Source organism: Canis aureus, chromosome 27 (assembly GCF_053574225.1).
Source record: "Canis aureus isolate CA01 chromosome 27, VMU_Caureus_v.1.0, whole genome shotgun sequence".
NCBI lineage: Eukaryota > Metazoa > Chordata > Mammalia > Carnivora > Canidae > Canis > Canis aureus.
Genome location: NC_135637.1, coordinates 41,493,475 through 41,514,599, shown reverse-complemented (window position 1 = coordinate 41,514,599; position 21,125 = coordinate 41,493,475). Strand labels below are relative to the sequence as shown.

Sequence of the window (21,125 nt, the reverse complement as noted above, 5' to 3'; positions counted from 1 at the left end):
GATCATTTAGGAGATTTTAAAAGAGATATTGGAAAGAAATCAGCTAGTGCAGAGAAACTATTCCACGGGGCGGAATGCGCCTCTCTCTCTCTTCCATTAAAATATGGTAAAACGGAGTTGGCTTATTAATTTCTTCTTGGCGGATTCTTCTTTACCTGTTTAGACACAGAAAGACTAGACCATATTTCTTCCTGGTTGTGTGTGTGTGTGTGTGTTTGGGGTCGTGTGTGTGTGTTTGGGGTCACGTATTCAAGGCTGCCTATGTGACATTATTCACTACAGTCAATTTACTTTTCAAGTGCTTAGGAAATTGCATTTCCGACACAGGATTTTTTTGTTGTTTGTTGGCTTGGTTTTTGTCTCTTTAGTTAGATATTTTACCAAATTTATCAGCCATTGCTTCTATGTAAATAAAACAGCTTTAATTAGGGCGCCTGGGGGCTCAGTCAGTTGAGCAGCAGAGAGATGATGGGGCTCCGGGTTGGCCCAGCACTCTGCAGAGAGTTGGCTTGAGATTTGCCCTCTCCCTCTCTCCCCCTGCCCCTCCCCCAGCTCACTCGTGCACTCTCTCTCTCTTCCTCTCTCTCTCATAAATAAACCTTAAAAAAAATAAAAGTTTTAAAAAAACAGCTTTAGGCTTAAAGTGTACTTTTTAACTGTACGTTAAAAAAGCATATAAAGTTAATTTAATGGTCTGCTCAAGCATAACTATTTGTTCTCAGCTATGGTTCTACATTTTGGGATAAAATGATTAATATTAAGCTCATAATGTCAGCAAAAATATTTTTACGTCAAATACTGTGTATTTTTCTCAAAGAGAGCCCTTCAAAATGAGTTCCATAAGTTTGTAGTCTTGTCATGTAAATGAAGGTATGGATATTTAATGAGGCCCTTTTACTATATTTCCAATATTATTTCAGTACTACTTAAATTCTTCTATTTGCAGGGGAAAAAAAGTGTATTTCCTAATACATTATTTGATATTCCCTCAATAATATCCCGTAAGAAAACAATTTTTTTTTTTTTTTTTAAGATTTTATTTATTTATTCATGAGAATACACAGACGGGAGAGAGAGAGAGGCAGAGACACAGGCAGAGGGAGAAGCAGGCTCCATGCAGGGAGCCTGACGTGGGACTTGACCCCGGGTCTCCAGGATCACGCCCTGGGCTGAAGGCAGCGTTAAACCACTGAGCCACCCAGGCTGCCCATTAAAACAATTTTCTTTCTTAATTCAGTGCTAGGAAATCTTACTTTTAAATTCCATGGCATTGGTACTCTTCCTCCTTCCGATGATAATAACAATTTGCTAATACTTCCCCTCTCCGCCCTGAGAATCAGGAGGCCACCATGTATTTGCTCATTTAATCTAGTCGGCTCCGTATGATTGCTGTCGTGTTACTGGTGAGAAACCGTAGTTCAGAGAAGCTCAGTAACCTGTGTAGGGTCACACAGCGTACGTGGATTAGTATTGGGATTTGACCCAGACTCTGGCTCTACAGCTGATGCTTATTTATTGCTGGCTCACAACTACAGCAGTTTTTGCAGTCCTTATAGGGCCTATATTATTAAGCTGCTCTGCGGAGAGAGTTGGAGTTTAATAGACACAAATGAATTAAAGTAATGCTTATTCTGTTTATTCTTGTTGGAAACAGACTGAGCTAAAAGTCATAATCATTGCCTGGCAAAGCCTCTAAATGCATCAATTCGGTCTCACAGGATTAACGCAAAATGCTAGCGATACCAATGAAGAGAAACAGTATTGCATTCTTCGCTTCTGTTTTTCTGGTTGGTGTTTACAGGGAAACTTCATTAAATGTTCCTAATGGGAAAATATGTTATATGAATACAAAGTCAAACTTCGGTTGATATTGAGAATATTACTCTTCTGATTATCTCCCATCACTGTCATTGTAGAATTGTCAATGTCATCATTTTCTTGACTTAGCCCCAAAACAAAGATATATTAGAGTAATCTGAGTGTCCGTTTCTAAAGTCGGTGGTTACAGGTGGTTATTTCCTTACTGTGGATTCTCCCCTTTCGGCAAACACATACACAAAATGTATGTTTCAGATACAAGCAATTAAAATCATGCAAAGGCTAATTAAATCAACGTCAAAGCTCAATTACAGAACTATTAAAATGAACCTCAAAAGATTCCATCTCTCTCACTGCCTAGCTACTGAAAATAAATGGTGTGTATAAATACAACTAAGTACGATTCTTGCAGAGAGCTGAGAAATAAAAAACAGCGGTTTTGCTCACTCTAACATACTTAATAATTTGTTTTTCTAAAGAGCATGTAAATATATTGTATTGCTGCAAATTCCATCTAATGTACATACCAAAACATACTTCTTCTGTGCTTTTTTTTTAAATCAAAGACTATTTTCTTAAATGAATAACTATCCATAAACCCCTTAGTAAGATCAGATTAAGTTCTTATCTCAGATGATCCTTTTGTTCTTAAACACTACTTTATCTAAAGAACCAGTCATTTATCTGGTATATAAACTAGGGCAAAGGAACACAGAGAAAATTGACAATAATATAAATATCATAAATCCTCAAAGTCATTCCAAATAGCCCATAGAATTATGAGTTAGTTTCAGAATCAGTATTTTCCTAATATCAATATTTTTAAAAATCTGTTTTAAAATCTGTTTTAAAAAAAGATTTTTAAAAATATCAATATTTTTAAAAATCTTTAAGAGAGGTACCCTTAATTGTAACAGCAACAGGCATTTGTTTGGTACTATGATTTCTAAGGGCCTGCAATATATTATCCCATTTCATTTATGGGGATAAAATAAAACGATTCATTTTATTTAATTGGCTACTGGGACTGAGGCGGGTGGTAGTGATTCCAGTCTAAATCAACATTTATTGAATACCTACTGTGTGGGAGTCACTGTGTTTCTCAAAAATTAATTTGTCAGTAAAGCATATACAAAAACAGTATCAATGGAAAAGCAGCTTAGAAAGGTGTGTGGCTGCAAGTGATTTCATGAGGAACAAATCAAATTTTTTTTTTTTTTTTTTTTTGGCACCAGCAAAATAATGAAGTAGGCCTGGTAATCCAAGCATTTTGAGAGTTCTCTGCAGTAGAATCATTGGAGAATACATAAGCCATTTACCGGCATGACGATACATCTCAAAAAATCTGGTTAGTGCACTAGCCCCAGAGTTGTTTCCAAGTTTCTGCCTTGGGTTTCTGAAATAATCAAAACCCAAATTTGGTGGAAGACCATGATAGAGCCCCATGACACAAGCGTCGTGAAAGCGTGCAGGCCAAAGAAGTCGATGGTTTTATACACACTGTGTGTCCATGAAGCAGAAAATCTAAGTGAACATCACTCTAGGGATTAAACAATCCAGGTGTATTTTATTTATTTTGTAATTGCTCAGTATTTGTTTTACATTCTTTGGTTGGATCTATCCAAATTATTTTCCAGCTTTATCAGGTATAATTGGCAATACAATTGTTAAGGTGTACAATACGGTGATTTTATAGATAGATGATAGATGATTGATAGATAGATAGATGATAGATAGATAGATAGATAGAGATATAGTGAAATGATTTACCACAATCAAGTTAGTTCTCACATCCACCAGCTTACGTAGTTACCATCCATTAACTCACTGGCACGTGTGCATATGTGCATGTGTGTAGTGAAAATCTTAACTGTTTTCATTTAAGAACATAATCAGCATTTAAGATTTACTCTCAGCAGATATACAAGGTGGGATGATAAACTGTGGTCCCCGTGGGGTACTCGAGAGCCTCAGAACTGAGTCTTCTGGTGACTGACATTTGTCCCTTTGACCAACAATGCCTCCCCACTTCTCCAGCCAGTCTGGTCTCTGTTTCCATAATTTCTACTTGTCCCCATCGCATATGTGAGTGAGATCATACAGTGTCGGTCTGTCTGTCTGACGTACTTAATTTGGCAAAATGCCTGCCGATTCATCCTCAAGCCTCCCCACTTCATTTTATACCTTAGGAACTGTATCCTTTAGGTAATTCTTTAAACTTCTGACTCAACTTGACACCTGACCATTAGAGGACATTTCGAAAAGTGGGTCTAGGTAAATTCCAGGCACACGAGAGGACTCTGTTTCACACAGCAGATTGTGAACTCAGAAAACTTAGCATCCTGAGGGGGATGACTGGACTGGAGTCATCACCAGCAAAGGCAAAATACTAAAATTTATTAATCAGTTCATGTATTTATGTGTTTGCTTGTTCAATAGAAATGTGATAGAGAACAGGCCATCTGATACTTCCTATCCTGATGGGGGAATCAAATCACAAATACCGGACTAAAGGGACAGTGTTGAGGACTGTGTGGATCTGAAACAAAAGAGGGATGAAGTGCGGGGACTCTGTGAGGGCATCTTGGGCATGGCCGGTACCTGCTAGATGGAGAGGCTCCTTGTAAGAAATTGAAGAAAGGCAAGGAGTTTGTGATTATAATCTTTAAAGTGTTATTTGCAATAAATAAATAAATAAATGAATGAATGAATGAATGAATAAATAAGTGTTGCCTGCAAACAAATATGAAACTTCTTTTCACACAACTAGGGGGGAAGGATAGAGCGAGGAGCAGATGCTCTGCTGAGCAGGGAGCCCGATGTAGGACTCGACCCCAGGACCCTGACATCATGACCTGAGCTTAAGGCAGATGCTTCACCGACTGAGCCACCCAAGCATCCTCATTTTGGTTTTCTATCCGAAGATGACAATAACAATAGTTGCGATAATAGTTCCATCTCATAGGATTGGATTCTCCTGTGCAGCTGGGAACAGTGCCTGCTGCAAACTGCCCAGTAACCTTTAGCTCCCAGTGTTGAATTTTGGCTAAACATGGGAGGGCCATGTGAACCAATGAATCTGGGTGTAAGTTCAACTTCTAATGAGAAATAAGGAACTGTCGAAATAATAAAATGTTTATGTTGATGGTTTTAAATTTGGACAAAGTCATGATTAGAATGAAAAATATATTTAAATAGATTCCTATACATGTATAAAGGAATTATTAATACTATTCACCACTCTTTGGTGCTGCTTTTGTTTTTTCTATTTCAATAAAATTTGGGGGGTACCCGGCTGGCTCAGTGAGTGGAGATCTGCTCTCAAACTCGGGGTTGTGGGGTCGAGTTCCACTTTGGATGTAGAGGTTACTGAAAAATAAAATCCTTAAAAAAATAAAGTAATAAAATTAAATAAAATTGTGATTGTACAAAACTCCAGCAGGTGAAATGCAGAAAGGTGGTAGTGATGATGATAGAGTTATTGGGTGTAAAAATAGCCCAAGATGAGACAGACTTCCATGGAACTCGATAGCATTATATACTGAGTATATATAAAATATCTGTAGTATATTCTTTCCATTTCTTTTTTTGGGCAGATGAATTAGAAATTATGCAGTTCAGTAGCGTAGATTTATGATCCAATTCCAGTACAATTGTATTAAACTGCAGGGTTGTTAGGCAAATATTTCAAAAGTCAAGAGGAGAAACTAACCTGTATCATGTTGGAAAGACGTTAGAGGTAAGAAGAAAAGCAACCAAAAAAAAAAAAAAAAAAAACCCACAATTTAGAGAAGTAGGTATGTTACATAGACGTATATTTATTATTATTGTTATTATTATTATTATTATTATGTAAGTCAAAGATGCCCAAACCTGACAGATGAAAATTGCAAGAAAAATTTAAACCAGTATTTCAGTCCTCTGATTATTATTCTCCCATCATCGTGCTTGCTCTCCTCATATAATTTATGGCATGGAATTACTATCACAATTTATTTTATGGTTTATTTAAAGCACCAAATGAAAGATGGTTAAACTCTGTACCAGTCTCACAACAAATGTGGAGTTAAGCACTGTTGATACGGAAGCATGGTATCTTACGTGGTAATAATATTTGTGGGATGAGTATTTTATAAAAGGAAACCTTGAAAAACTTTAGTCCAGTTGTTAAAGTTGGATAAATTATTTCACAGAAAATTTGCACTCAATTAAATATCATTAGTGTAAGTACATATGTATCTAGATGTTTCCAAGGATGTTAATTTTAGAGATTTGTAGTAACAGGTTAGTAACTAAACTGATACTTTAAAGAATGATTTTACTGCAGTGTCTCTGGAATTTATAAAATGTACTCATGTAATCCTTTTATTAGCATGTAATTGTCACTTAAAATTACAACCCTGATTCTCACATTATTTTTCCCAATACCTAAGGAAATATTAGCTTTTTAAAAGGTTTGCCAAAGCACAGATTGTTTCCGACGGCATTATACATCTGTGCCTGGGCTTTAACCTTCTGTCATCATCTTAGAAAGTGTCAGGAGAAAAGTAGGTAAGTTTCAGAGCATAAATCTATGCCTTTACAGTGAGTGTAAAATCCACCTTTACTTTTTCAAGGATTGCCAACAGGGACCATGACTAATGTCATTAAGAACAACAACAACAAAAAGAGTTTAAAGGTGATATTGTAATTTAGAATTCCTTTTGTTACAAAAAATATTAAATTTAGAGCAGTTAAGTCCTTTGATTCCAGACATAAAATGGTCAGCTACTAAGATGAAAGTGGTTCTCCTTTTGGATGAGCTCCGCTGGTGGCCGAGAGGGCACAGCTCCGGGTCCCCGCGCTGCGGGATGGGGAACGCACTCTGCCATTAGCCCTGCTTCCCTGCTGGCACCTTCTCCGTCCCCCTAGCACACTCACCTCTTGATTCTGACTCTCCCAGTTCAGGGGTGGTGAGGAAGAGACCAGAAGAGGGTAACTCAGTAGGTAGCAGCAGGGTATAGTGTTAAAACCTCACAGATACAGCAACTCCCTCACCTCTCTGACCTTTCTCAGGGCAAGTGCAAAGCCCTGAAAAGCCCACTTCTGTCTAAGACAATGCAGGTTAGTCCTTCAGGTATTTAATCCACACAGATATATTGTACATGCACAACGTACCTACTGTGCTCGTAGACCGGTGTTAATTAGTTGTAGTTGGGGATATGAAGAAGCAACAAATCTAGAGTATCCCTGATAAATAATTTGTAGCTCAATTGCCCTATATTTGGTCCTAATTGAAACATAAGAGGGAAGTTCACATGGGTAAGACATCCAAATATAGATATAGATATAGATATAGATAATAATTTGAATCTACCTTTTAAAAAAATGATTACCCACTTAGTCCTCACTTTTTTCTGGTTTGTAAGTTATTTTTAAACATTTTTTTTTCAGATTTTATTTATTGAAGAGAGAGTCACAGAGAGAGACAGAGAGAGAGCACATGAGCAAAGGGAGAAGCAGAGGGAGAGGAGGAGCTGGCTCCCCACTGAGCAGGGAGCCTGATGTGGGGCCTGACCTCAGGACCCCAGGATCATGACCTGAGCTGAGGGCAGATGCTTCACCGACTGGGTCCCCTAGGCGGCCCTGAGTTATTTTTACATATTGGATTATTTGTAAAGAGTCATTCGTGGACAAGTGACAGGTGCTACATTTCTCGACATTTCTCGTTAAAAGGATGATGATGTGAGATTCTAACATTTGGGGATGAAATGTCTTTATGGCATAGTTCGCTGGCAGACATTACACACCCGGTGTTGATGAGTCACAACACAGTCATCTCTCCAGCTACGTCTGTTCAGTGGGTGAATGATAGCCTGTAACATATGATTAAACTTGGTTTCTCTTTGTGGAAGTAAGTCCCTCCCCCAACCACTGTTTACCCTAAAATTAAAAATATATATATATATATATTGCCCACTTTTAAAGTAAGAGAATATCGTTGCTAGTTTTACACTTAAGAAAAAGTATTGTTTTTAGTTGATGGCAGTTTCTCTTATTTCATAAGGAGTTTATATATGTGTGTCACTTTGGCGTAGTTGGTAGTGTTTATGACTGTTTGTGAGAATGAACAGTTGAATTGGTTCATTAAAATTAGGGGAACACAATACTTGAGTGCCTATTAAATCAAGTAAAATGAATTACCAAGACATTGTAATTAAAAGAAATAACAACAACTTTACGTTATTATGCCAGAAGCATCATTATCCGTGTCCTCTGTGGACCTTGGGATATTAGACATGCCATTCAGGAATGACTTTCTGATTTAAGCCATTTCCATTGTTTCAGAGGGGAAAAAAAAAAAAGTGTAATAAGTATTTACTCCAGTGCATTTTTTTCTAGTGAATAGCCACCAATTAAAAATATATTATTTCTTATCCTCCAGGCAATACGGCTAAAGTGTATATTGAGATTCAGGATGAAAATGATCATCCCCCAGTGTTTCAGAAAAAATTCTACATTGGAGGTGTATCTGAAGATGCAAGAATGTTTACTTCTGTGCTCAGAGTTAAGGTACGAGAAAATTTATTAAGATACCGAGCTAAAGTTAAAACAAAGAGCTCAGACTCTGCAGATAAACTGTAACCATGTAGTTTGTATTGACTGAGTCCTTATTCATGTTGTTTAAACAAAAGTCTGAAACTCCAAGATACACGAGTTTAATTAGGCAAACTAAATACAGATTAATTATGAGGAGAACATTGTGCGACTTTTATGGTTTATTTTTACTACGAAAATAGGAAAAATTACTTATGGTAATTTATACAGAATAAGATATGAAGTCACTAAAACATATGGCTGTCAGTAGATTTTTATGCCTCTCATAGGTTTAATTTAGGATAACTCCAAAGATTTTAAAAGTGAGAGAGTATCTACTGGCTGTTATAAAATAAAAAATTACTGTTTTCTAATAGAAGAAACAATGTAAAAAAATAAATAATGTAATAAATAATTTTTTCTGCAATATTTTTTTAAAATTCAAAATCCGGAACAAACGTAAAACATAAAACTACTAATTTTAACAATTTACTAAACGTTAAAAAAAAAATACCCTCAGATATGTCAGAAAAAAAAATCACAAACCTACTTAGAATTTTTAAAAAGCACAATATCCAGGACCAATGTTGATCATTTTTCATTTGCCTCCAGTTAGTTATCACCAAATATGTTGAAAGATTTTGTAAATCATCAGGGTACGTAAAGTTGCGATAGGTTTGTTACTGAGAAATTGATAAATACTGGATTGCGTTGGGGAGAAAGTTTAGAGGCTAGAGCCTTTCAGACTCTTCATTACAGTTATTTTTTTCTAAAAGTTTTTTAAAAGTATTTTCCTGAATAGCTATTAACATACACACATGAGAGCTGAATTACCCTGAGCAAATCCGGCTGTTGGTTGCCTCTACCTGCATTCATGAGCGGTTGGTTGGCTTTCTTTTCTCGTTACCTGGAGAACCGTGATTAGAGCCCTCCTTACCTGTAGCTTTATCGTCTTATGCACACTGAGCATGAAAGAGGAGTCAACCAAGCAAAGGTACGTGTGGAGTGTGCTTGCAGAACAGCTCGTTCAGAGCGCCAGATACTGGCTCCTGATCTGGATCACCCCTGAGAGCCACAAATCTGTCAGTCACATTATATCCACGCCACATTAGGATTCGCAAGTGAAAAGCAACTCCAAAGGAGCTGATTTGTATCCTATTTTATGCTTTAGTCCTATGAACTCTTGATCGATTCCATCTGTTCATTTAGTCAGCAGATGTTTTGGGAGTACTGACCGTATGGATTATTCTTAAAGTTGGACATGGAGCAGTTCAAAAACAAAGTAATACAAACCAGTGAAAGAAACAAATAACAGGTGGGTAAAATCCATAGGGATTCAACACCAAGTCATGTGGTCAAGAGCAAGACTTGTGGGTTCCTAGGTAAGGAGGTTCTGCTCCTTGCACTCTCAAGTCCCCAAAGCCAGAGGGAGCTTGGAGGTGAGCATGGCTGGAAGACTGGTGGGAGATGAGATTGGAAATGTAGCCCGGGACTAGAATATGGGGTTTATCCTAGATGTGTTGGAAAGGAAGTCTTTGAATGGTTTTGTTCAGGGGCATGACATAATCTGGTATAACAGGATCATTCAGGATGCTGTGCAGGGTTCGAGTGGAGGTGGTTAAGAGTGATCACAGACAAGAGCAGCCACAGTGCCCCACGCAGTACTTTCCAGGAGAGGTGTGAGAGTTGGCTGGAGCGATGGTCAGGAGGGGCTCAACGACAGCCAAGAGGATTCGCCGATGGGTCATACGAGGGGCATTTGAGAAAACCAAGAATGGTCCCAATGTTTTGTTCCGAACAGGTCCCCACCCCTCCCCCAGGTACTGTGGCAGTACCAATCAAGAGTTCACTTCTGGAGACTTTATGTGTGGTGGTTTCTTTAATATGGCAAGGCAGCTGCAGGTGCTGACGGAGATGCAGGGAAGAAATGATGATCCGGGATGAAACCACCGAGGTTACGGGTGTAGATAGAGACGTCAAAGACTAAGCCCTGACACCACTTAGAGTCAGGGAGAGAGAGGATCCTTCAAAGGAGACTGCCTTGAGGCCACAGGAATGCCAGGAGGATGCAATCTGTGCACCCCCTGGAAAGAGCAAGACTGGAAAGAGAGGGAGTGATCAAAAGTCAGATGCTGCTTGGAATGGACTGCCCTGAGGACTTTCACATGACCATTTAGGATAAAGAGAGCACTTGTAGTGGAAAGGATAAAAAAGAGAGAGAGAGAGAAAGAGAGAGAAGCCAAATTTGAAAATATCCCATTAACACGGGGGGCTTTTCAAGAGGCCTATAGATGATGGTAGTGAGATTGTTTGGTGAGCGATATAATCTGATGATGGCATGTACTTCAGAGGGATTGGGAGAGGGGAGCAGAGGAGGTGCAGTGACATTCCAGAAGCCTCCGTTCAGACCGAGAGAGACCTGCCACCCATCTGCCCCCAGGCTCTGTGCTGGTTAAGTGTGGGGGCTGCTGCCTGAGACAGCTGCAGAAAGCCATGCCTCCTGGGGTGAGGAATCAGGAGGGAAAGGTGACATAGGCTGAGAGAAGCCTGGATATTTAGGGGATGTTGCTGATGATGGACAGTGGGCTCCAGGGGGTCCCTGGGAAGGTCTCATGGTGGAAGTGCAGTGGGAATCTGGGTCAACCTAGTAGGCAAAGGCCTGCGTGGGCGGAAGGAGCTGGGTGCTGGCAGGTGCTTCAGGTGGACACATGGACTTAAACCGTGAGGAGGACAGGATGGGTGTGGTTGCCTCTTCAGGACTCCTGGGAACCCTGAGGGACACCCCTGCCTTTGATATATCAGGGGGCACTCTTGCCGGGTTAGGGGTTCTTTCCAGGAAGCTGGCTTTATGCAGTGTGATATTCCACATGAGTGAGAGAAGAAGAATGGAGGAGGGGATAGAGAGAGAGAAGAGGGAGGGGAGAGGGAAGGAGGGGGAGAGAGATGGAGAGAGAGAGAAGGGAGGCGGAGAGGGGAAGATGGGGAGAGAAAGGGAGGGAGAGAGAGGGGGAGAGAGAGAGAAGGAGGAAGGGAGAGGGGAGGAGGGGGAGAGAGATGGAGGGAAAGAGGGGAAGAGAGAGAGAAGGGAGGGGAGAGGGGAAGATGGGGAGAGAAAGGGGGGGATTAAAGGAGGGGGGGAAGGGGGAGGAAAGGGAGAGAAAGGGAGGGAGAGAGAGGACTGTAACGATGTACAGATGCAAGTCTGGGCTGTAATAACCAATGCTGTTAGCAAAGCACAAACTGCCATGTGGATTCAGGAGGAAGGAGACCTTTCAAGGGTGAAAGAACACGAAGAACTGGAAGGATCTGCATCGCGCTCAGGGGTGGTTGGATGTTCCCCAGTGAAGCTTCAAGGAGGCAGAGCCCGAGTGTGGCCCCAGAGGAAATGGGGAGCCGGAACCCAGAGCAGAAAGCACCCAGCCTGTCTGCAGAACAGATGGAGAGCAGGGAGCTCGGGGTGACGGGAGTAATAAATCTTAAATTGGTGGACACGCTCTCGGGAGATGCTTTTAGCCTCAATGCCCGGAATCTTCTCTCTTCCAAATCTAATCAGAGTGGAAGTGAGTTAAGCGATTCTTTTCAATTCACTCTTTTTTTTTTTTTTTTTTTTTTTTTTTAAGATTTTATTTATTTATTCATGATAGACACAGAGAGAGAGAGGCAGAGACACAGGCAGAGAGAGAAGCAGGCTCCATGCACCGGGAGCCTGACGTGGGATTCGATCCCGGGTCTCCAGGATCGCGCCCTGGGTCAAAGGCAGGCGCTAAACCGCTGCGCCACCCAGGGATCCCTTTTCAATTCACTCTTATTGGAAAGAGTGGTGACTTGGGGCCAGCCCAGCACGGGTGCTGGATGGAAAGACCACTAGCAGGACAGGGAAGCAGCCCCCTGACTGGGAAGGGGGTTCTCGTACCACTGACAGTGACTGTGGGGTGCAGCAGCATTTTGCCTAGTATACGTGCAAGTTAATTTCGTGTGATTCACCGTGAAATGCGTAATGACGAATTTTAAATGTAAAAAATTGTGTCACATGTGGGAAGGGGAATAGGATACACATGTATAGACCTGACGAAGAAAGGGGAGACTTTGAAATACCAGTGAGTAAAACCATACTTACTAGCTTAAAACACCAAGCGTGGATTAAGGGTGTCGCTAAAAATACGTTAAGGTAGAAATAACACGATGAGAGCATTTATTCGAAACGAATTATGCGATATAAGTGATAGTATAAGAAAATCATGAGTATAGGCTCTGCAGTAGCGTATCTAATATGCTTAGAGACAGCTTCAAAGTTCATTAAAAAAAAAATATATATATATAGTATGTTCCTAGCATGTGCTGAAAATACAGAGGCGAACCAAACAGACTGTCTCCTGCCCTTGCAGAATTGGCATTTTAGTAACCAAACAAACAAACCAACAACAACAAAAAAAGTAAATAAATAAGACTTTTATTCATACATCCATGTAGAGATCAGGTTTCTGGTTCAAAAATTTGAACATTCGTGTCATGTCAAAGGATGTCTGTGGTCGTGTCCAAAGGACACAGAACAGAGTACTAATTGGGAATATCTACATTTACTATGGTTTCGTGTTGATGTCTCGGTCGCAACTGGTTCCATCAAATTGATTTCCACTGGTCACAAGCAATCAGTTATTTTCATTGCAGGGGCAGGGAGTAAGAAAATCAATAGTAATTTGTCTCTCCAGCCTTTGATACAGGAATTAACATCAGCCAAAAGGATCACCTGTGGTATAGACCCAAGAGAGCCCAGGGCAGAATCGCCAACAGGCACGGGGGTGTTCATAGCAGCAGCATCACTCACAGTAGCTACCCTGGAGTAGGGCTCAGTCTTCCAAAAGAAGGAATTGTTGACCTGGGCTGGGTCATGAATAAACCCCAAAGGCAATAGGCTGAGTGAAACCAGCCAGACACAAATCATCCCACTTGTATGAGGTTCCAAGAAGAGTCAAATTTGCAGAGACAGCAAAGAGAATGGTGGTTTGCCTGGACCCATGGGTCGGGGGGTGGGGGTGGGATGGGGAGTTCACATTTAATGGTTGCAGAGCTTCAAGGTGGGAAGACAAAAAACAAAAATGGTAGATGGGAATGGTGGTAACAGTCACATACTACTGTAAATGTACTTAAGGCAACTGATCTGTGCACTGAAAAGTGGTTAAAATGGTAAATTTTATGTGATGGGTTTTTCCACTCAGTAGGGGATAAATCGCAAAGGGAAAGGAAGGGCATCTCCACTGTTGGCAGACAATGACCACTCTTTCTTCCCAAACTAAGATTCCTCGGTGACATCCGTCCCGTTGAGGTTGAGTTGAGTGGGGATCTGACTTTCAGATTCCCAAGCAAAGATTTGTGTTGGTCCGATTATTTTTATGGATTAGGTTAGCCCTGGTGTTGAACCAGGGTCATCGCTATGGGTTACCGGCTGCAGCCGTCGGTCTGGCCCTAGCGCTCTCGGCCGCCAGGGGGTTCGTGTCAGAAATCTCCAGACCCTGTGTGTTGGCAAAGCCCCCAGGAAATTCAGATCTGCCCTTAACTTTGGGGTGAGGCCATTAGTTGAATATCACTTCCTGAAATGCCCTGTGCTAAGGCAAAAAATGACTGATAAATTCATTTACATCCATGTAACCCACCTCCTCGACAGAGACGCTATAAAGGAAGAGAAGAAAAGCAATATGCTGAAAGCAAATATTTTGCAACATATATATATATATTTTTTAAAGTCAAAGAAGCAGTGTCCAGAATACAGGAGAAAAAAAAAAAAAACCTATTTGGGAGCAACAATATAGCCAATAAAAACAAAGTTGAAAAATTCTCGAGTATTTGTCATATTATTTAAAAGTTTCTGTGTGAGCTAAGTAAGACTAAGCTGGGCTTGTGAACAGGGACTTTTTGGTTCCTCGTTGTCCTTTGGAAGATGTGGATCAATGAGTAACTCTTTACTGGTGACAATAGCCTGTCATTTTTTTTTTCTTTATTGTTTTTCTGAGAACTGTGAGAAACCCTTCATATTTTAGCCTGTGAAATGTATTTAACCAAATACAAGCAAATAAATAATCAAATAAAACACCTATATCTACGGTGGGCACAATGATTCTCTATGGCGTTGTCGGGGGAAATAGTTCCTAAGGTTTAGTGACTTTCCAGGTGTCACTCAGCCCATAACCACTGAAGTCAGAATTCAGTTCAGTTTATGTTTTTCAAGGTATTTATATATATATAAAAGTTATATATATATAACTTCCACATCCCCTGCTTCTCCTAGGAAGTGAGGAGTAAAATCGTGGCAGAAATAACAGAATGTATTAAGTTTCTATGAAAAATTAGGAGGCGATTAACAAGGCGACTAATTGCTTTTCGAATTGACGTGGCCTCTGTGAATTGTGATTCCCTCTATTACGCTAACTAATCAGATCTGGCCTGAGAAGCACCACTTGATTTAGTAACTAATTTTTCCAAGTTTACTGCATGTCTTATTTAACCGCCACTGAGAGCCTGACTTAATGCAAATGCAGGGAGGGGCTAAATATGATCAAGAACCCTCTGAGTTATGAGGATACTTTCCAGAATTTAGTTCAATAAGTTCCTCTCTCTCCCAATTGCAGATGGGAAAAACTCAGTGTCAGAAAGATTGAATTAAAGTGTTGACTTGATGCCTCCTGGATGTCAAGAAGACTCTATGAACGCGGCATCTTTGAGCCATTAGAGAAGCCAAATTTAAGAAAGCCATGGCCTAAAAGCAAACACGGTTCCGAAAAAGCATCAGCAAAGAAACGGTTCTCCCTGTCAAATCCTTAATTCTTTATTGCATTTTCTCAAGAAGCATGAGACGGGCAAGAGGAGTTAGCAGAAGGATGGTGTTGAGAAAAAAAAAAAAAAAGCCAAGGGCAAAGTGTGCATCTTGTGATGCAGACGTCCTTGGGGGCCAAGCATGTGGAAGTAGGAGAGAGGCAAGGTCAAGGGCGAATGTTGGCCTGTGGTCAGGCCGGTGCTTCCAAGTCTCCTGGACGCCAGCCCTGTGTCTGCTCGTGCAGGCCTGTTGGAAAGCAATCCCAGCCCGTCGGTGAGGGGTTAGCGTGTCTCCCCAGTGGGGCACCTCGCGCTAGGCCAGACCAGTGTACCCATAGCCAACCAGCGCCTTATGTTTACACTATGCTAGGTACTCTAAGCACTTCTCACTCTTACTCCTCGGAAGCTCCACGAGGTTGCTGTATTATCCTCGACTTAAAGATGAGACCACAAAGGCACAGAAGCCCTACGTCACCTTCCCAGGGTATACTGGGAGTCAGGTGTGCAGCCAGGATGCACCCCCGGGCCCACAACCCTTGGATTGGGTCCCAGAAATGAAGTCTCTGGGGAGTCACACTTCAGCTCTCCTGGCCACTCCTGTCTTGTCTCATGCAAATGTTGCTTTGAACTAGGTGCCTTTTAAAGCCTTTAACCATTTCTGGTAGTAGGATGATGGCCTAGGTGGCTCAGCTGTTGAGCATCTGCCTTTGGCTCAGGGCCTGATCCCAGATTCCCGGGATCGAGTCCCACACCGGGCTTCTTGTGTGGAGCCTGCTTCTCCTCCTCTGCCTGTGTCTCTGCCTCTCTGTCTGTGTCTCTCATGAATAAATAAAATATTTGTTAAGAAAAAAAAAAAGGGATGATGGCATGGCGGGAAAAAATGCCAAGTGCCCTGAAAGAGCTGTCATATTCGAGAGCTCCAATTAAAGCTCCATAGTGAGGATGACTTGATTCCGAAATCCAGAGCACCGTGTATGTCTCACCGTTTCTGTGGTTTGTGCCCTTTGAAGCTGGTGGATTATTTTATGACCGTTTTCTCCCAAGTCGGCGCTCTCTCTAAGAGAGATGTAAGAGGTGTTTCTTTAAAATTTCATTTGTGTGTTTTTACATATTGCCATGTCTTTAGCCTTTTCAGTCAAGATGTCCCATGAACTGTGTGAATGAATTATCAATTTTCAAATAAGTAGAAATACTCTTTCATTGAAACTTTTTTGAGCCTGATTACAACACCCAGAATAACAGTACCTCTCATTTCCCTGGCAATCTCCCTTATTGCCAAAATTAGGAGCTTAGGTTTAATTTTTTTTTTTTTAATTTCAGGCATCCCTCATACTTTTCCATTTATTTAACCCCAATGGAGGCTCCAATTGTCAAGAAAATTGTTTTTTCGTAACAACTGGTACAATTCTCTTCTGTGATCTTGGATTATTATCGCTTCTAGGCCTTTTGGCTAAGCTGAAGTGTGATCTTGGATTATGTTGTAGTGAATGATGTCTTCTTTTTGGTTTGTCTGCTGGTAAAAAAAAATAAGTAAAATATTTGATTCATCTTTAGTAATTTTAGAAGATGAATGCAATGCACGTGTGGCATGCTAACATTCTCTCTGGTTTCTTTGAGATGCTCTGCTTATTTATTCTCTGTCATCTTTCCCTTTAACTGTTATACCTTATGGAGTTTCAGAAATGACCTCATTCCTATTTTGGAAATCTGTGCAGTATACGCAAACAAACGATCACTAAATACTCTGTTTCTGGGAGTCTAAGCCTGAGTTTTTCCCTTGTACAAGTTGAGATACGTGATGTGTCATTGCCAGTTTCTGATACCTAGCATGTGTGTTTATTCGTATGAACAAATATAAAATCATAGTCCCATTACTATTAGCATAAATGGGCAAGATCATGTCTTTTTTTCCTGCAAATGGAATGTCCAGATAAAATAATTTTGCTTTTATGACTTTTACTCTCTTTCTCTTCTCTTTCTCTATACAAATCAGCCTTTCTATTACCGCAGAAGGGACATCTAAAAATTTTCCCATCCACATGGTAGTAACTACATTTACACTTCTTGGTTTGAATGTGACTTAATTAAAAAGTGTCTTGATTTCTCCCTTCAAATAAAAGGGAGCTATTTTTCTCCACATGGTAAGTGTCTGAAGAATGAGGAAGGCTTTGGGTCCTTAAAACTAGATGAAAAGTGGTGCTTGGGGCACCTGGGGGGCTCAGTCGGTGTAATGTCTGCCTTCTGTTCAGGTCATGATCCCAGGGTCGTGGGACTGAGCCCCACATCAGGCTCCCTGCTCAGTGGAGAGCCTGCTTCTCCTCTCCCTCTGCTGCTCCCCTTGTTTGTGCTCTCTCTCTCTCTCTGACAAATAAATAAGATCTTAAAAAAAAAAAAAAAGAAGAAGAAAAAAAGAAAAGTGGCTCTCATAACTGGAAATTTCCCTGAAAGTGGAGAGCCTGAAGAATTTGTATGGGGTCTTAAGCCATTGGACGTGATACATGGAAAGAAAATTCTTTATTCAATGAATGGCCAAATCATTTTTGCCTTTCCCAAGTTCATTGGTGGCTCATATATTTCAAAGTTGGATCACACTCTACTGGGATTAGAAGTGTATTTAATGCCTGCGTGTCTTTCGGATGATTAAATGCATAACAATCCAAGGTGTGGATGTGGAATATCATCTTTTGAGTCAAGCTTGCATTTTCTTGTAGGAGATTTTATATGCCGTAGGGCAGCGATGACTGTGTGTGTGCTCCTATATTACATTCCAAGGACATGTCTTCCATCATTGGTAGGAATGTGGACACTCAGCTTAAAAATCTCAGAACCCCCCTCCCAAAAAAAAATCTCAGAGTCCTTGTAAAAGTGAGGACTGCATTTCCAAATACAATTCCACAGATAATTCAGACAAATAAGAATGACTTTTGTCTGAAAATGTCCTTAAGTCCTTAAATCTCTATTTGACTTTACGTCATACTGACCCAACACGGAAGACCTATAATGCCAATCAAAGCAAAAATGATAAATCATCTTTTTTAAAAAGTTTAATCATATGTCTTTAAATATATTTTAATTTTGAATTGCCTATTAATATTGACAGTAAGGACTAAAATACTAGATTCTTTTAATATGTATTATGAAGAAAACTTAGATCCAAATAAGTCATAAAAAATGGATGACTCTTCCTAGTAGTTTTAATGAATTTTCCTTAATGAAAACCAGCAAGCCTGAAGCAACATTATGCACATGAAGAGAACATAATTTACTTTGGTTAGTTCATAAGTCATTTTACATCTGAGAAGTGCCAAAAGACTTTAATTTAAAAAAAAAACAAAAACAGGCGCAGAAATTTCTGAGTTCACAAACAATATTTTTATTTAAATTCAATCTGCCAACATATGGTATAACACCCAGTGCTCATCCCATCAAATGCCCCCCTCAGTGCCCATCACCCAGTCACCCCAACCCCCCGCCCACCTCCCCTTCCACCACCCCTTGTTCATTTCCCAGAGTTAGGAGTCTCTCATATGCTGTCACCCTCTCTGATATTTCCCTTTTAGTTCCCCTCCTTTCCCCTATAAACCCTTTCGCTATTTCTTATATTCCCCATATGAGTGAAACCATATGATGATCATCCTTCTCCAAGTGACTTACTTCACTCAGCATCATACCCTCCAGTTCCATCCACATCCATGTAAATGGTGGATATTTGTCATTTCTAATGGCTGAGGAATATTCCACTGTCTCCATAGACCACATCTTCTTTATCCATCACCTTTCGATGGACACCGAGGCTCCTTCCATAGTTTGGCTATTGTGGACATTGCTGCTGTAGGACATCCTGCATTGGGGTGCAGGTGTCCCGGTGTTTCACTGCATCTGTATCTTTGGGGTAAATCCCCAGCAGTGCAATTGCTGGGTCATAGGGTAGCTCTATTTTCAACTTCCCAAGGACCCTCCCTACTGTTTTCCAGAGTGGCTGCCCCAGCTTGCATCCCCACCAACAGTGTAACATTGTAATGCATAGGAATAATAAAACTGTAAACTAGAGATTCCCACCAAGCAGATCCTGAAATTTTATGAGGTAACCATGATAGTTTTTGTAAACAGATTTATTTTTCACACTGCTTTTTTTTTATGTGTTCCCAGGTTTTTTTTTTTCCCTTAGGCAGTCATGGCCTCTTATGATCTGAGTATTCTATAAAAACACAAAGTCAATGAGGTTCATAGTAATTTGAAAGACTGTATTACCACCTGAAGCCAAAAGCCCCCAAGATATGTTACAAACTAATATCAAAGATCTCCAATCCAGAGTATATAAAGAACTCTAACAAAATGATGATTCAAAACAAAACAAAACGCCCAAGATAAAAAGATAGGAATAAGATTGGAATAGGCCCTGCATAAAGAGGATATAAAAATTGGCAGAAAACACATAAAGAGGGATTCAATTTTATTAACTCATAGAGAATTACAAAATAAACCATAAGAGACCACCCTCTGTTCATCAAAATGGCTAAAAGAAGAGACAGATAAAGCCCAATTTTGCAGCAACCAGAGTTCACAGATATTGCTGATGGGACGTACAACATTTTGAAAAAGAGTTTGACATTTTCTATTCAGTGTGAACGTATGCGTAACCCGACTCAGAATTTCTACACGGCAGAAATGCATACATAGGCTCATAAGAGATACATTCCTTATTGTAACATCTAAAAGCTGAAAAAGTTGAAAACAACATTGATGTCCAGCAACACCACATGCGTCAACTGTAGTATATTTCTACAATGGAATCCTATAGAGCTGGGAAAAAGAATAAACTATGGCCCCATGCAACACCAGTGAGTCTCAGAAACATAATGTGAGCAAAGGAAGTTAGACAAAAATGCAAATTTCCTAAGCCAATTTATATAAAATTCAAAAAAAAAGGAAGAACTAATCAAATCAGAATAGTTTTTTTTTTTTTGCAGGGAGGAGACTGATAATGCTCCATTTCTTGATCTGGACGATGGCTACCTCTAGAGATATAATTCGAAAAAAATAAAGTTCATTAAAATGTTACTAAAATTTAAAAATGCAAAAACAAAGGGAAGATATTTACTTAGATTTCTAATCATTTTAAGCGATTCTTGCAACGTATAATAAAATAATTCTTACAGAAGGGGGGTTATATTTTTCTTGTTACTTCTCTGTTAATAATTAAATTTTTTCTATTTTGGGGGGGCACCTGGGTGGTTCAATCAATCAAGCATCTGCCTTCAGCTCAGGTCATGATCTCAGGGTCCTGGGATCGAGTCCTGAATCAGGGTCCCTGCTCAGCAGGGAGTCTGCTTCTCCCTGTCCCTCTGCCTTTGCTTGTTTTCTTTCTCTCTCAAATAAGTAAATAAAATATTTTTTAAAAAATTATTTTTATTGCTCAGTGAAACACTGCTATATAGTTTTCTTACATTTTCTAGTAAGGAAGCCTATTTTGGAAGAGTGACTATGTAATCTGTGGTGGTGGCAGAGAAATGCTAATGGTGACGTAGAGTTGGTTAGATGTGGAGGATGGGGTTGATGGGGACAACACAACCAAATAAGCACATGGTTCTATCTGGTTCTAGGTTCCAGAATCCAGAATATAAAGGCAAAGAGATGAGATATGGACCTGAAAATTTTATGATCATGCCCACAGATCGGAAACAGATTGACCAGTCCCTGTTCCCACAAAGCACACGGGCACAGGCCAAGGCCTGGCTGCTGTTCTACAATATTGGGCATAAATGAAGAATCCAAGCTAGGTAGGAAGAATCAACTAGAGGGAAGAGATTGAAGTCACGGAAGAAGGATTTAGGCACTCAGTAAGAACAGGCATCCCAGGAAAAGAACAGGGTGCCTTCAGACCTAGAAAGCCCTGGTGATGTGCTCAGAACATCGAGGAGCCC

General features: G+C 40.2%; 1 protein-coding gene across 2 annotated transcripts in view; it reads left to right on the top strand.

Annotated features, from left to right (window-relative positions):
- Positions 1-21,125, top strand: part of PCDH15 (protocadherin related 15) — an 869,139-nt gene that overhangs the window by 766,468 nt on the left and 81,546 nt on the right. For both annotated transcript variants that reach the window (XM_077874888.1, XM_077874887.1), the window contains exon 27: positions 8,243-8,370. In XM_077874888.1, coding sequence (XP_077731014.1) covers positions 8,243-8,370 — 128 coding nt within the window. The remainder of the gene's footprint in view (positions 1-8,242; positions 8,371-21,125) is intronic.